Source organism: Zalophus californianus, chromosome 5 (genome assembly GCF_009762305.2).
Source record: "Zalophus californianus isolate mZalCal1 chromosome 5, mZalCal1.pri.v2, whole genome shotgun sequence".
NCBI lineage: Eukaryota > Metazoa > Chordata > Mammalia > Carnivora > Otariidae > Zalophus > Zalophus californianus.
In genome coordinates, this window is record NC_045599.1 from 55,940,513 (window position 1) to 55,954,478 (window position 13,966).

Consider the following 13,966-nt stretch of genomic DNA (forward strand, 5'->3'; position numbering starts at 1 on the left):
AGAAAGGTTTTAGTTCTGTAACTTGTTTTTATTGTCACAACTGTTAAGTCCAAATACCATAAATGTACATTATCCAAATATTTCAAGACAGCTACATGATCTGTCTTATCTGGGGCAAGGAACTCTCTACATCTTCTTAAGAGATAGTGTTTCTTTCAAAGGAAAGGAGAGGGGATTGAAAACTGAAGATAGAGGGCGCCTGGGTGGCTCAGTCTGTTAAGCGTCTGCCTTAGGCTCAGGTCGTGATGGCAGGGTCCTGGGATCGAACCTCGTCGGGCTCCCTGCTCCGCGGGAGGCCTGCTTCTCCCTCTCCCACTCCCCCTGCTCGTGTTCCCTCTTTCACTGTGTGTCTCTCTCTCTCTCTGTCAAATAAATAAATAAATAAAATATTGAAAAAAAAAAAACAAACTGAAGATAGGACATAATGAGTTCCCTAGATTCATGGGAAGCAATAGTCAGGTAAAGTATCTCAATAAAGTGCTACCTACTCAGAGTGCTCAAAAGAAATAAGATACACAATTTAGAGCCAGTGATAATATATATAAGGAATTGCTATTTTTATGTAAATATGTAAGTTTTAGTTCATAAAAATTTCACTTGGTATTCCTTTAACATTATGAATGTTCACCAAATCTCCTAAGACACTCCAACTAAAGTAACTCATCTTACTGTAATCCTCCACTGAGGGAAGAGATTTAAGTTGGGGGTCAAGGGCATCACTTCAGCAATAAAAATGCAATTATCTAATTCATGTTTTTTTTTTTTTTAAAGATTTTATTTATTTGAGAGAGAGAGAGAGCACATGAGAGGGGGGAGGGTTAGAGGGAGAAGCAGACTCCCCGCTGAGCAGGAAGCCCGATGCAGGACTCCATCCAGGGACTCCAGGATCATGACCTGAGCCGAAGGCAGTCGCTTAACCAACTGAGCCACCCAGGTGCCCTCATGTTCTTTTCTTAATCATCTGCCAGTATGAAACAGAATTCAGCTGACAATAAGTTTAATAAAAGTTTCAAAAGTGGGCACGCCCAGGTGGCTCAGTCAGTTAAGCACCTCCTTCAGCTCAGGTCATGATCCCAGGGTCCTGGGATCAAGTTCTGAGTCGGGCTCCCTGCTCAGCAGGGAGTCTGCTTCTCCCTCTGCCCCCCACCCCAAGTCATGATCGCTCTCTCCCTCAAATAAATAAATAAATATTAAAAAAAAAGTTTCAGAAGTTTATGATAGTACAAGGAAGCAAAACATTCCAACTTGGGGAGAAAAAACACACTCCTAACCACTAACTATTATAGAAACCTACCTAACCATTCTCCTGAAAAGAAGTATATATGATGGTTAAACACAACTTCTGAAGTCAAACTGCCTGGAAATAGCTCCACTACTAACTTGTTCAAAAACTTAGGTCAAGTTACATCACCTCTTTTTACCTTGGTTACTCATGGAGATAATACTAGTACCTACCTCACAGCGGAAGGATTAAATAACCAATTCAAATCATGCTTCTAGGATATACATTAAGTATACAGTAAGTGTAATTATCACTATTCATCTTCAGAACACCGGAAGTTGATTCTAGTCCACACTAATCTTATTCTCTAAAAAAATTTAATTCTGGTAAAATATAACATAAACATAAAATTTACCATCTTAACCATTTCTAACTAAATAGCTGGGTAGTGTTAAGTATACTGACAGTGTAAAACTAATCTCTGGAACTTTCTCAGTCTCACAAAACCAAAAATCCTTACCATGCAACAAACTCTTCCTCACTCTCCACTCTTCTAGCCCTTGGCAACTATGATTTTACTTTCTGTCTCTACAAATGTGACTACTCTAAATACCTCATATAAGTGGAATCAGTACAGTATTTGTTCTTGTGCTTGGCTTATTTCAATTAGCATAAGGTCCTCGAGGTTCATCCACACTGTAGCATGTGTCAGAACCGTCCTTCCTTTTTAAGGCTGAATAATATTCCATTATATGTATATGCCATATTTTATCTACTCATCTTGTAGATGAACACTTGGGTTGCTCCCACCTTTGGCCATTATGAATAATGTTGCTATGAACAAGGACATGCAATTATCTCTTCAAGACCCTGCTTTCAGTTCTTTTGGACATACACCCAGAAGCAGAACTGCTAGATAATATGGTAATTCTATTTTCAGTTTTCTGAGGAACCACCACACTGTTGCCCATAGTGGATCATTTTCATTCCTACCAATAGTACACAAAGGTTAGAGTTTCTCCACATCTTTGCCAACACTTGTTTTCTGGTTTGGGGGGGATGGTTTGTGGGATTTTTTTGATAGCTTTCCTAATGGGTGTGATGTGGTCTTACTCTCTAACGAAAATAAAGAAAATTTGAGACTGATCTGTACAAAAATAAAGTGCTAATTATAAGGAATATATATTCCTTGGGGGATATTCCTTGTAATTAGCACTTTATTATTTTGCACAGTCTCAAATTTTTTCATTATATACCATCATGTCCTAAGACACACATAAGACAACAAAAAAACCTCAAAGGGGAACCAATCATGTACCCAATTATTAATGTCAATTCCACTTTTATTTTGTTTATGGCCTCCCAAATTAGAGAAGTGGTATAGCAAAGTGGGTGAGAGCTCTACCTCCAAATGAAGACAGACCTGGGTTCAGATTCCAGCTCTGCTACTTATTAGCTATATAACAACTTACTTAAGGATTCTAAGCTTCTGTTGCCCCACCAGTAAAACAAGGATAATCTAAGTCACTGTGAGGATTAAATAATATATAAAAAGCACTTAAACTAGATCATCGTAGGTCCTCAGTAACTGTTACCCAATAATAAAAATAACAATCAACATTCTGTTAATGATAAAGATGATGATTACTATGTACTATAATGGAAAATAATTACTTTAAAAACAAATTTATACAAAAGATGAATGAAAAAAATTGATGAGAGGATCTATTTTTAACAGTTTAATTTAGAAGTAAAAAAGTCAAATGGTTCGGACTCAAATCTCAAATGTTTTTCTCTAACATAAGATTCAGAGAGTTTATTTAAGGCATTTTTTACTTACTAGTCTATATACGAACAGTACAATATAAATATTGTAAATATTAACAATCTTACTATTTTCCATTAAAACTTTGAGGGTGGGGCACCTGTGTGGTTCAGTCGGTTAAGCATCTGCCTTTGGCTCAGGTCATGATCTCAGGGTCCTGGGATCGAGCCCCCGCATTGGGCTCCCTGCTCAGCGGGGAGTCTGCTTCTCTCTCTCCCCTCTGACCCTCCCCCCACTCAGGCTCTGTCTCAATCTTTCTCAAATAAATAAATAAAAGCTTAAAAAAAAAACAAAACACCCAACTTTGAGGTTGGAAGAGGACCAGAGTTCTCTACTATAAAATTAATGGTTTTAAAATTTTCTAAGTTAATGTGACATCTGATAAAGTAAAAGATGGACATACCCTTTGACCCAGCAATTCCATTCCCAGGTGTAACCCTAAACAAATTCTTACACATACACACAAGGAGATACATACAAAGATGTTCACACCAACACTGTTTCCAATAGCAAAAAAGAAGACATAACCTCAAAGTGCATCCACAGAAGAACAGACAATAAATTGTGGTATAATAATACTGGCACATTATACAAGATTGAAAATGAAGCAAACCACACATAACAACAGAAGTGAATCTGCAAAAAATGTTATAAAATAAAAACAATTATCATTCCATTTATGTAAAGTTCAAAAACCCGGAAAACTAAGTCCTTCATGAATCCATACATTTGTAGTGAACTATAAAGCAAAGCAAATGAAAGAAAAACACTAAAGTCAGGATAGCGGTGGTGGGAGGTGTAAATGATTAGTGGAAAAGAGAGATATAAACAGTAAATGGCACACAGAGATGGATGAGATTTGCTAATACTCTGTTTCTTAACCTGGGTGGTACAAACATTGGGGTGCATTCTATTATTCATTACAATTTCCATATGCAATTTTATAAAAATTTCGTAATATATATTTTAAAGTTTCTAAATATTTACACAAATGTAAACTCCAAGTATTTATTTTACCTGTTCAATTAAGGCATTCCTTGCTTCAGTTGTCTCCTTCAGCAATTCAGCATCACTCATTTCCAAGAGGGGTTTCCTCTCAAAGTCTTTTCCATCTTCTGATTTACGATTCCAAACAAGTTTTTCTTTACTTACAACATCCACAACTCCTTTGAAAGCTTTGCCTTCACCAAGTGGTAACTCCAAGTCAGAGTGAGATTATTAACTTTGTTAAATGACCAATTACAATTGAATCAGTAATAAAGCTTATCTTTCCCTACTTTCCCCCAATTGTCTATTATCATTATTACCATAGTCTATATCCATTTTTATTTATATGCCAACTTCCTTCAAAAAAGATTTGAGGGGCGCGTGGATGGCTCAGTCGTTAAGCGTCTGCCTTCGGCTCAGGTCATGATCCCAGGGTCCTGGGATTGAGCCCCAAATCGGGCTCCCTGCTCGGCGGGAGGCCTGCTTCTCCCTCTCCCACTCCCCCTGCTTGCATTCCCTCTCTCATTGTCTCTCTGTCAAATAAATAAAATTAAAAAAAAAAAAAAAGATTTGAGATAGTTTTAAAAATATATAAGTCACAATAAAATAAACTGATTAGGGAGCGCCTCGGTGGCTCAGTCGTTAAGCGTCTGCCTTCGGCTCAGGTCATGATCCCAGGGTCCTGGGATCGAACCCCGCATCGGGCTCCCTGCTTGACGGGAAGCCTGCTTCTCCCTCTCCCACTCCCCCGCTTGTGTTCCTGCTCTCGCTAACTCTGTCAAATAAATAAATAAAATCTTAAAAAAAAATAAAAATAAAATAAACTGATGAGGAAACTGGGAGTTTTTTGTTTTTTTTTTTTTTTAAATGAGAGAGCAAGCGAGCAAGTGAACACAGGCATGTGCCAGCACAGAGGAAGGGGGAGAGGGAGAGGATCTCACGCAGGCTCCCCCACAATCCCACGACCCTGGGATCATAACCTGACTGGAAATCGTGAGTCAGACATCTGACAGCCACCCAGGTTCCCCTGGAGTTGTTGCTATTAATCAACCAAATTATCAACCAACCTGTAAAAGCAAAGGCTTTGCCTTCAACTTCTCTCTGATGCTTTCAACTGCATACTTAAAACTGCAGAAAGAAAGAGTTAAAAATGTTAAGATTCTTAAAACAGGTTTAAGAATGTTCCCTAAAATTACAACCCTTTTTACTGTCTCTAATGTTCACCATTTAACAGTTTTCCATAGGACAATATGTTGAATAAACTTTCAACATCAATTTCAGATAACAGTGCTTGAGTATCTACCATAATCCTGCCACACAGGTATCTAGGGTATTATTATTGTTAATTTCACTTATCTATAGTTTGAAATTAAGATTAAATCAACTGATCACGATCACTGATAATAAATTGCAGTTATGAGGGGCGCCTGGGTGGCTTAGTTGGTTAAGCGACTGCCTTCGGCTCAGGTCATGATCCTGGAGTCCCGGGATCGAGTCCCACATCAGGCTCCCTGCTCAGCAGGGAGTCTGCTTCTCCCTCTGACCCTCTCCACTCTCATGCTCTCTCTCTTAAATAAATAAATAAAATCTTTAAAAAATGAATAAATAAATTGCAGTTATGAGATTCAAATGCATGATTTGTGATAATGAGTCAAGGATTCTTTCTTTTAACAACGACATTTGCTATCACAACTCCCACCTTTTTCCAAAAGGCAGCCTAATTTTTCTATACCTTTATCTTAGGCATTCTTAGTATCATGTTATCAGCTTTAGAATTACTGTAGAAAATAACATAAACAGAAAGCATACTGTGTGGTTTTAGGAAAGGGATAGTTGACGTTTTGTTTTTGCCACTCTCACACCACAGACCAGGATCTCTCTCTCCTTATCACATTACCCCAAAATCCTTTATATTCTTGATTCTCTGAATTCTGAATTATGTTCTCAGAACTATGTATCCATTTTGGATTACCATTCTGTGAGTCTTTGAGCCTTACCATCACATCTTAGTATTAACTTTCTTGCCCTCTATACAGGTCTTAAAACATTTACATTCTCTCCCAGTTCCCTTTTAGTGAGACCATGTTAGCCAGTAGCTAAAGATAATTGGGGGACAGGAAATCTTCATCTACCCTCTACCTTTAAGCAATGATGGGGATGACCATAGCCTTCAGCAATACAGGGATTATTTCATCCTGCTCTAGAACCAGTGGAATCAGCAAGACATCACTCTGTCAGGTTTCTAGAAAACAGGATACAGCCTCTCTGCATTAGAATCTGATGATTCATCACCTCTCTATTCATCAGCTCTCTATTAATCCCACACTGTTATTCAACCTATGAATTACCTGCTTTGAAACTTTTTAATGGGAATGAATTGAGATTCCATGGAATATTTATACTCTACAGAGAATAGCTGCTTGTAAATTTAAGCTATAGTCCATTCAAACCTCAAATTTTATTTCTACTTTAATATGTGGGGGAAAAAAACACCTAAAATACCTTGCTCCAGTTTTGTCCATTTTGTTTAAAAAACAGATTCGAGGTATCTTGTGTTTATCAGCTTGCCTCCATACTGTGAGAGTTTGTGCCTAAGGCAAAGAAAAAGGAAAAAAAAAAAACTCGTATTAGACAACAACTATGTCATTATGTAAAGAACAAACAGATCTAAGAAGCTAGTATAACATGGAATTGGGCCCTGTTCTAGCACAGAATTAGTGCTGCTGCATTTACACTTCCAGAGTCACTCTTCTGCTAGTAGGTTAACAGAGCTAAAAATGTAATGAAGGGTGATAAAAAGTGTGCTTCAAACTGAGAATACTACTTTGGGTGATTTAGGTTGCTACACAAAGAGAACAAACACCTGGAAAGTACTGAGAATCACGGAAAGAGGACTTAATCAAGATTAGAAGACATAATTTTTGTCCAGCTTCACCTTACCTAATACAGGTCACAAAATACTGAACTTGTAAGTTTGCTGACCTGTGAAATGTGGACTTTTGCCTTAATTCATATAGTTGTTGTGATGTTAAAAGAACAAAAAGGGGGGGTGCCTGGGTGGCTCAGATGGTTAAGCGTCTGCCTTCGGCTCAGGTCATGATCCCAGGGTCTTGGGATCGAGCCCCACATGGGGCTCCCTGCTGAGCAGGGAGCCTGCTTCTCCCTCTGCCTGCCTTTCCCCCTGCTTGTGCTCTCTGTCAAATAAATAAATAAAATCTTTAAAAAAAAAAAACATAAAGGAGTGTACTATAAAAATGCTATTGTGATAAAAATTTTTATTATGACTGTTGAATGTTGATGTAAACTAAAGAGGGAAAAAAAGCCAGTAACTGTATTTCTAAGTAACAATTCTCATATGCTTTTCTATTTGACTTCTTTTAATTCTACTTTTTATAAATATTTCAAAAGTTCCAGTCTGTTATAGTATCTGTACCTAGTGGAGTCCCAAAGCCCTGAAGCAGAGCATAAAAAGTTTAATGTAATGACATTATCTAAAATAGAAACCACTTTATTATTGAGTAAAATTTACATAGAATAAAAAACACTCATCTTAACTGTACAGTGAGTTCTGATAAGTACACTTGCATATATTCCCCATCCCTCATAAACAACCTGTTCTCATATTTGTCACCACAGATTCATTCTGCCTATTTCTGAATCTCATATAAATAGCATGGCTTCTTTCACTCAATATTAAGTCTCTGACATTCATTCATGTTGTTGGGTATACTGGTTTGTTCATTTTTTCTTTCTTTCTTTCCTTTTTTTTTTTCTGGCTAAACTCCTTTGTATAAATGTGCCAGCTGGTTTTTCTATCCACCTGTGGATGAGCACTTACGTTATTTCTAGTTTAGGGCTATTATGAATTTAGCTGCTATAAACATTTTGAATAAGTCTTTAGGGGACAAATGTTCTCATTCCATTGGATAAAGAGTTCCAGTTGTTCCACATCCTCAAACAATATTTGCCATCATTCTTAATTTAAGCCATTTTTGTGGGTATGAAATAGTCTCTCTTTGTAATTTTAATTTCCCTGATAACCAAGGAGACTGATCATCTTTTCATGTGCTCACTGGGCCATTCATACATCTTTCTTGGTGAAGTATCCACTCAAATCCTTTGTCTATTTTTTTATTGGGTTGTTAGTTTTTATCACTGATTTGTAGTTCTTTAGATATTCTGGATACAATTCTTTGATCATACACATGTACTGTGAAAATTTCAGTACATATTTCCTAAAACAATTGATATTTTCCTACATAATCAATAGTGTTAATGCTCTCTGGAAACAACATTCATACAATATTTAATCTAACATGACAAAATATATGTATATATAACAACTTCTCATTCAGAAAAATCTCAAATCTATAAAAAAGGTGAAAGAATAGTACAATAAATATATATGTACCCTTCACCTAGATTCGCCAAATATGAACACTTTGCCACACTTGCCTTTTTTTCTTCAAACATGCGCATATGCACACACATTATATGTGTGGCTATAGGAACGTGCCACTGGGATCTACTACAAAGAACTTAATTAACTCATAGCCCCAACTGCTGCTCATCTTGTCTACCACCATGGTCTCTCAAGGCCCAGCTAATAGCTGAGTACGGCAGAAATACTAACGTAGCTTATTCCTCTAAGACCTGTGGGACTTCTTCAACAGGTGACTTTGGCTTGAGGACTCCCCATCAGCTTCGCCACAGCCCTTTTGGAACTATGCTGTAGTCTGAGACCCTTCCTACCCAATCCTCTTTCTTTTACCCTCTCCTTTATAGACAGACCTCAGACCTGCTTTGCGGTCTGACTGTTCTCTCCCACTACTCGCTCTTCTTTATTCTTCACAGGCATTTCTCCCAGTAAATCTCCTATACATCTACCCCATCTTGGCATCTACTGGTCAAAGTACTCAAACTAACAACGTATGTGTACATGTGGGTGGGAAGTGAAGCACTAGAGTAAGATGCACATATCATGACACTTCAATCCTAAATACTTCAGCCTGTATTTCCTAAATATAAGAACATTCTCCTACATAATCATTTTCAATGATCACACTCAAAAAAATTTAAGCTGACACATACTTTTTTCCAATAACATATAGTGTTCCTAATGATATAACTATAACATATAGTCTGGTTTTCCTAACGATGTCCTTTTTAACTTTTTGTTTTTAGATCCAGAATCCTGCCAAAGATCATATTACATTTAATTTTCTTGTATCTTCAGAATCGTTTAAACTTAAACAGTACCTCAACTTTTTACTTGACATCACTCATTTTCCTTACATTTACATTTTTTTCAATTTCTGAAAAGCCTCAGCCAGTTGTTTTGCAGAATGTCTTTCAATTTACTTTCATCTGGCTGTCTTCTCATGATCAGACTGGGGCCAAACATTCTGCCAGGAATAAAACATTGGTAATGTTGTGTCCTTCTTAGTGCATCAGATCAGGAAGCCCATATTGTCAATTTGTACCATTTGGAGTATGTTAATTTTGATCACTTTAGGCATCACTTTTAGTAAAATTTTAAGATTAGAAGAACTGAAGATAATTATTCAACACTGAGCCAGTCTTGATATTATAAGACAAACCGGAATACCAGCTAAAGAGTGCATAACTGACCCCAGTGTAAATTATTATAAACCTGTTTTTAAGATTTATTCAAGAATTTAATATATATTAACTCTTGGGAGATAATTCTTCATGGGTCTTTCAGCTCTCTACGTTTTTTAGGAGAGGCAGTGACTGCCTTTGTTCTGGACTATGTTTTCAAAGGTGTTGATATAGGGCACCTGGGTGGCTCAGTCGTTAAGTGTCTGCCTTCGGCTCAGGTCATGATCCCAGAGTCCTGGGATCAAGTCTCACATCGGGGTCCCTGCTCAGCGGGGAGTCTGCTGCTCCCTCTGCCTTCACCCTGCTCGTGCTCTCTCTCTGTCAAATAAATAAATAAAATCTTAAAAAAAAAAGATGTTGATATAAACAGCTTAGAAAGATAAAGACAGTGTCTCCCTCTGGATCAAAAGGTAGGTTTGCTTATAACCCTGGAAGATAATGTCTCTCTCCAGAGCAACCAGCAGGCATGCTTACTGACCATTATAAAATATATGTGTTTTCTAAGCACAGGGTTCCCCTGCATGTGCAGCTGTCACATGCCTCCCTTTAGATCATCCTGTGGGAATTGGGTCTTGAGGAAATAACACAAGATAATACTAAAACTCTAGCTATTGTTATTTTTGTGACTAATAAAGTTCTTTGTCTATGACTCAAGAGTCTTGTGTCTTCTGCCAGCATGCCATAAAACTGTGGCATACTAACTAGTTAGCTTGAAAGTAAAGTAGAAGAATCTCAAGCCCTTCATAGTTCTCAACACCAACTTTCATATTTCCTACAGAAATGCAAACTACTTTCCTTTTACTATGAAATACCTGATATCACATAAAGGTCACACTGCAATAGTAAATTCCAATTTCCTTTCACCGTAATTTGAATTATATGAACTTATATAGGGTTACAGTTAACTAAATCTGATACATTCTACTTTAAAAAAATCATGCTGTTGTAGCTTGTTTACTTTGGCAGTATTTTTACCTCTACACCAGCAGAGGCATCAAACACAGCTACTGCACCATCCAACACTCTAAGGCAGCGCTCAACCTCCAAGGTAAAGTCCACATGACCTAAGAAAAAGATGAGAAACATAACACTTAATCTTTAAAAAAACAAAACAAAACAGGATCCAGCATATACCTACTTTTGGGTATATATTCAAAAGAACTGAAAGAAGAGTCAAAAAGACCTATTTGCAGACCATGTACATAGCAATACTCTTCACAATAGCCATGAGGTGGAAACAACCCAAATGGCCATCAATGGATGAATGGTATGTACATAAATTTTTGCATATATACAAAACATGTTATATATGTACAATGGAATATTACCCAGCCTTAAAAATGAAGGAAATCTTGCCACATATTACAACACAGATGCAGCCTGAAGGACTTTATGCTAAGCAAAATAAGCCAGTCACAAAAGGACAAATACTGTAGGATTCTACTTATATGAAGTATCTAAGGTAGTTAAAAAAGGTAAAAAACAGTAGTTACCAGGGGTAGGAGGAAGGGACAAAGACGAGTAGTTGTATAATAAATACACAGTTTCAGCTCTGAAAGATGAAGTACTTCTGGAGAATTTCACAACAACGTAAATATACTTAACTACTGACTGTACACTTAAAAATGGTTAGGATGATAAATTTTATGATGTATATATACATTTTTCTTACCCCAATTTGAAAGAAAACACGTCCACAAACAAAAAAAACCCTCCAATGATGCATCTCTGCATTGCTAGAACAGCACTATACCTGGTGTATCAATTAGATTGACTCTATACCCCTTCCAGTCAAAGGTTACAGCAGCAGACTGAATAGTAATGCCTCTTTCTCGCTCTTGAGCCATGAAATCTGTCACCGTGTCTCCATCATCAACATCTAACAAAGAAAAAGATGACACAGTTAGGCTTGATACCAAGGACATTTCATTGCGATATAATATCTACTTGACAGTTTATTTTTTGAGAGAGAGAGAGTGTGTGTGCACGTGCACACGAGTGGGGTGGGGGAAAAGGCAGAGGGAGAGAGAGAATCCCAAGCAGGCTCCACATTGAGCGGAGCTTGATCCCAGGACCCTAAGATCATGACCTGAGCAGAAATCAAGAGTGGGATGCTTAACCAACTGAGCCACCCAGGTGAACCCCCACTTGACAGTTTAATTTGCTTTAACACTGTAAAATATCTTGTTTAATATTTAGAGCCCTTAATCTTTCTCTAAATAAGCCCTTGTTCTAGAAAACCCTTTTCCAGCAAAATTAGTAATTTTTCCATAAAAATAATTTTTCTGTAACTAAGCTAAAAATCTGTTTAAATATTTTAATATTTAAATATTTAATTTTATTGAACTCGATATTCCTTTCATGTTTTCCCTAGTTTAACTTTCATTATCCCTTCTGTAACATATCCTTTCTGTAACTAAGCTAAAAATCTGTTTAAATATTTTAATATTTAAATATTTAATTTTATTGAACTCGATATTCCTTTCATGTTTTCCCTAGTTTAACTTTCATTATCCCTTCTTTAACTTATGTTCCTCATGCCTGATCCCTGGACAGGAGGCAGGGCACTGCAGTGAAAGAGCCCAGACAGACCTAGATTTAAATCCCACCTTTACCATTACTACTCTATTACCTTAAGCAAGTTACTTAACCTAGTTTGTAAGATAAGATTAATAAATGCAAACTTGTGGGGTTGTTATAAGAATGAAATAAGACTATATAAAGTACCTAGCTCAGTAAATAGTAAGTAAATGGTAGCTACATGGAACAAAGTAGAGAAAAAAATTCCTCCAAAGTTAAATTCTCCTTTTCAAACCCTTTTCATTATTAAATTTTCCCCAAAAAAGACATTTATTTGTACAAATGAAAATAAAATCTTGGTAGAATTTCTACAATACAAAGTCATGGATAAAGTTCATCTTGACTATCAAAAAGGTCACTCAAATTATTCTGCATTAAAATTCTTGATTTATGCATTGTATTCTGATTAAATTTATATAGAAGTAATGAAAATGAGCTGATCTTTACCATTCAAAATTCAAAACCACAAGTTATCATGGCCTTATACTACCACTACTTATGTCAGCATTAAACCTCTGAAATGCTAGCCAGGTTCCCCACTGTTTGTGTATGTATATGTGTATATAAAAGTATACATACATATGTACCAATAGACGGAGAAATAGCAAGAAAAATGTATTTGTCAGGAACTCCAAATATCTGTGTTAAAGAATTAGTGTTGTTATTCACAACATAACCAAGCAAACAAACACCATTAATGAGATAATAACCAAATACCTAACCAAAAGTTCCAAATGAAGCCATTTTTAAAACATTTGTTGGGGGGTACAAGATAACAGAGTAGGAAGACCCTAAACTCACTCTGTCCCACATTTACAACTAGATATCACTCACATCCAAGTCAATAAACTGGAGAGCGAACTGAAGACTTGCAGAACAAAATCCACAACTAAATGCAGAGAAACTGCCGGCACTGGAGAAGTTAGGAAAGGCAGAAAGGTGGTGGCGATTTGCCAGAGGAGGGAAGGAGCTACGGCCGCAGAGAAGGGAAAGCACCAGGGCGTCCACACAGGTAAAAAAAAAAAAAAAAAAATCCCTATAACATCTGGCCTTGAAACCCAGAAGGGCTAAATTCTGTGAGTTTGTATAACCGCAGACCTGGGAGTCTGGAGCTTTGAATATCAGCTGACTCAGCAGCAGGGGAGCCAGGAAGGTGTGTGATAGCCAGGTCCCCACCCTTAAAGAGGTAACAGCCTGAGCAAGAGGCAACAGGGGAAGGGGATCTGTTTGTATGGATTTCAGGGCACACTGGGGAACTTCTCTGGAAACAGAGGAGCTGGCAGGGGCCATTTTCCTCCGCTATGCCTCAGTATAAATAGTGAGCCACCTGCTGGAGGCAGTGCTGCACAGAAACTTGCTACTAACCCGCTAGCAGTGCGCCAGGCCCATGAGCTCTCCTGAGGACTCGCCCACTCCAAGTCCGCTGGCCCTGGGCTCAGGGCAGATTTTGTTAACGCTGCCCATGCTCCACCCAGTCAATGCTTCTGCATGCTGTGCCACTGTGGCCACCGCACTCTGGGGCCTGTGGCCAGGTCTAGCAGCTCAGTGCAGATTTTGCTGATGTCACGTGTGTGCCCTGCCCAGCCGGCCACAGGCCCCCAGCCCGCATGCGCACAGACGCATGCACCGCTTGTTGCTACCTCAGACATGTGCCTTGTGCCAGGCTGCTAACACATGCTGCGTGACCGGCCACCACCGCAATTTAGGGGATCTGGCCTACTCCTAGCGAC

At 37.9% G+C, this 13,966-nt stretch overlaps 1 protein-coding gene across 3 annotated transcripts in view; it reads right to left on the reverse strand.

Moving 5' to 3' along the window:
• Nucleotides 1-13,966, reverse strand: part of GFM2 (GTP dependent ribosome recycling factor mitochondrial 2) — a 54,959-nt gene that overhangs the window by 22,816 nt on the left and 18,177 nt on the right. For all 3 annotated transcript variants that reach the window (XM_027606324.2, XM_027606321.2, XM_027606323.2), the window contains exons 6-10: nucleotides 11,410-11,535; nucleotides 10,632-10,720; nucleotides 6,537-6,625; nucleotides 5,102-5,162; nucleotides 4,065-4,244 (exon numbers count right to left, since the gene is read on the reverse strand). In XM_027606324.2, the coding sequence (XP_027462125.1) occupies nucleotides 4,065-4,244; nucleotides 5,102-5,162; nucleotides 6,537-6,625; nucleotides 10,632-10,720; nucleotides 11,410-11,535 (545 nt within the window). The remainder of the gene's footprint in view (nucleotides 1-4,064; nucleotides 4,245-5,101; nucleotides 5,163-6,536; nucleotides 6,626-10,631; nucleotides 10,721-11,409; nucleotides 11,536-13,966) is intronic.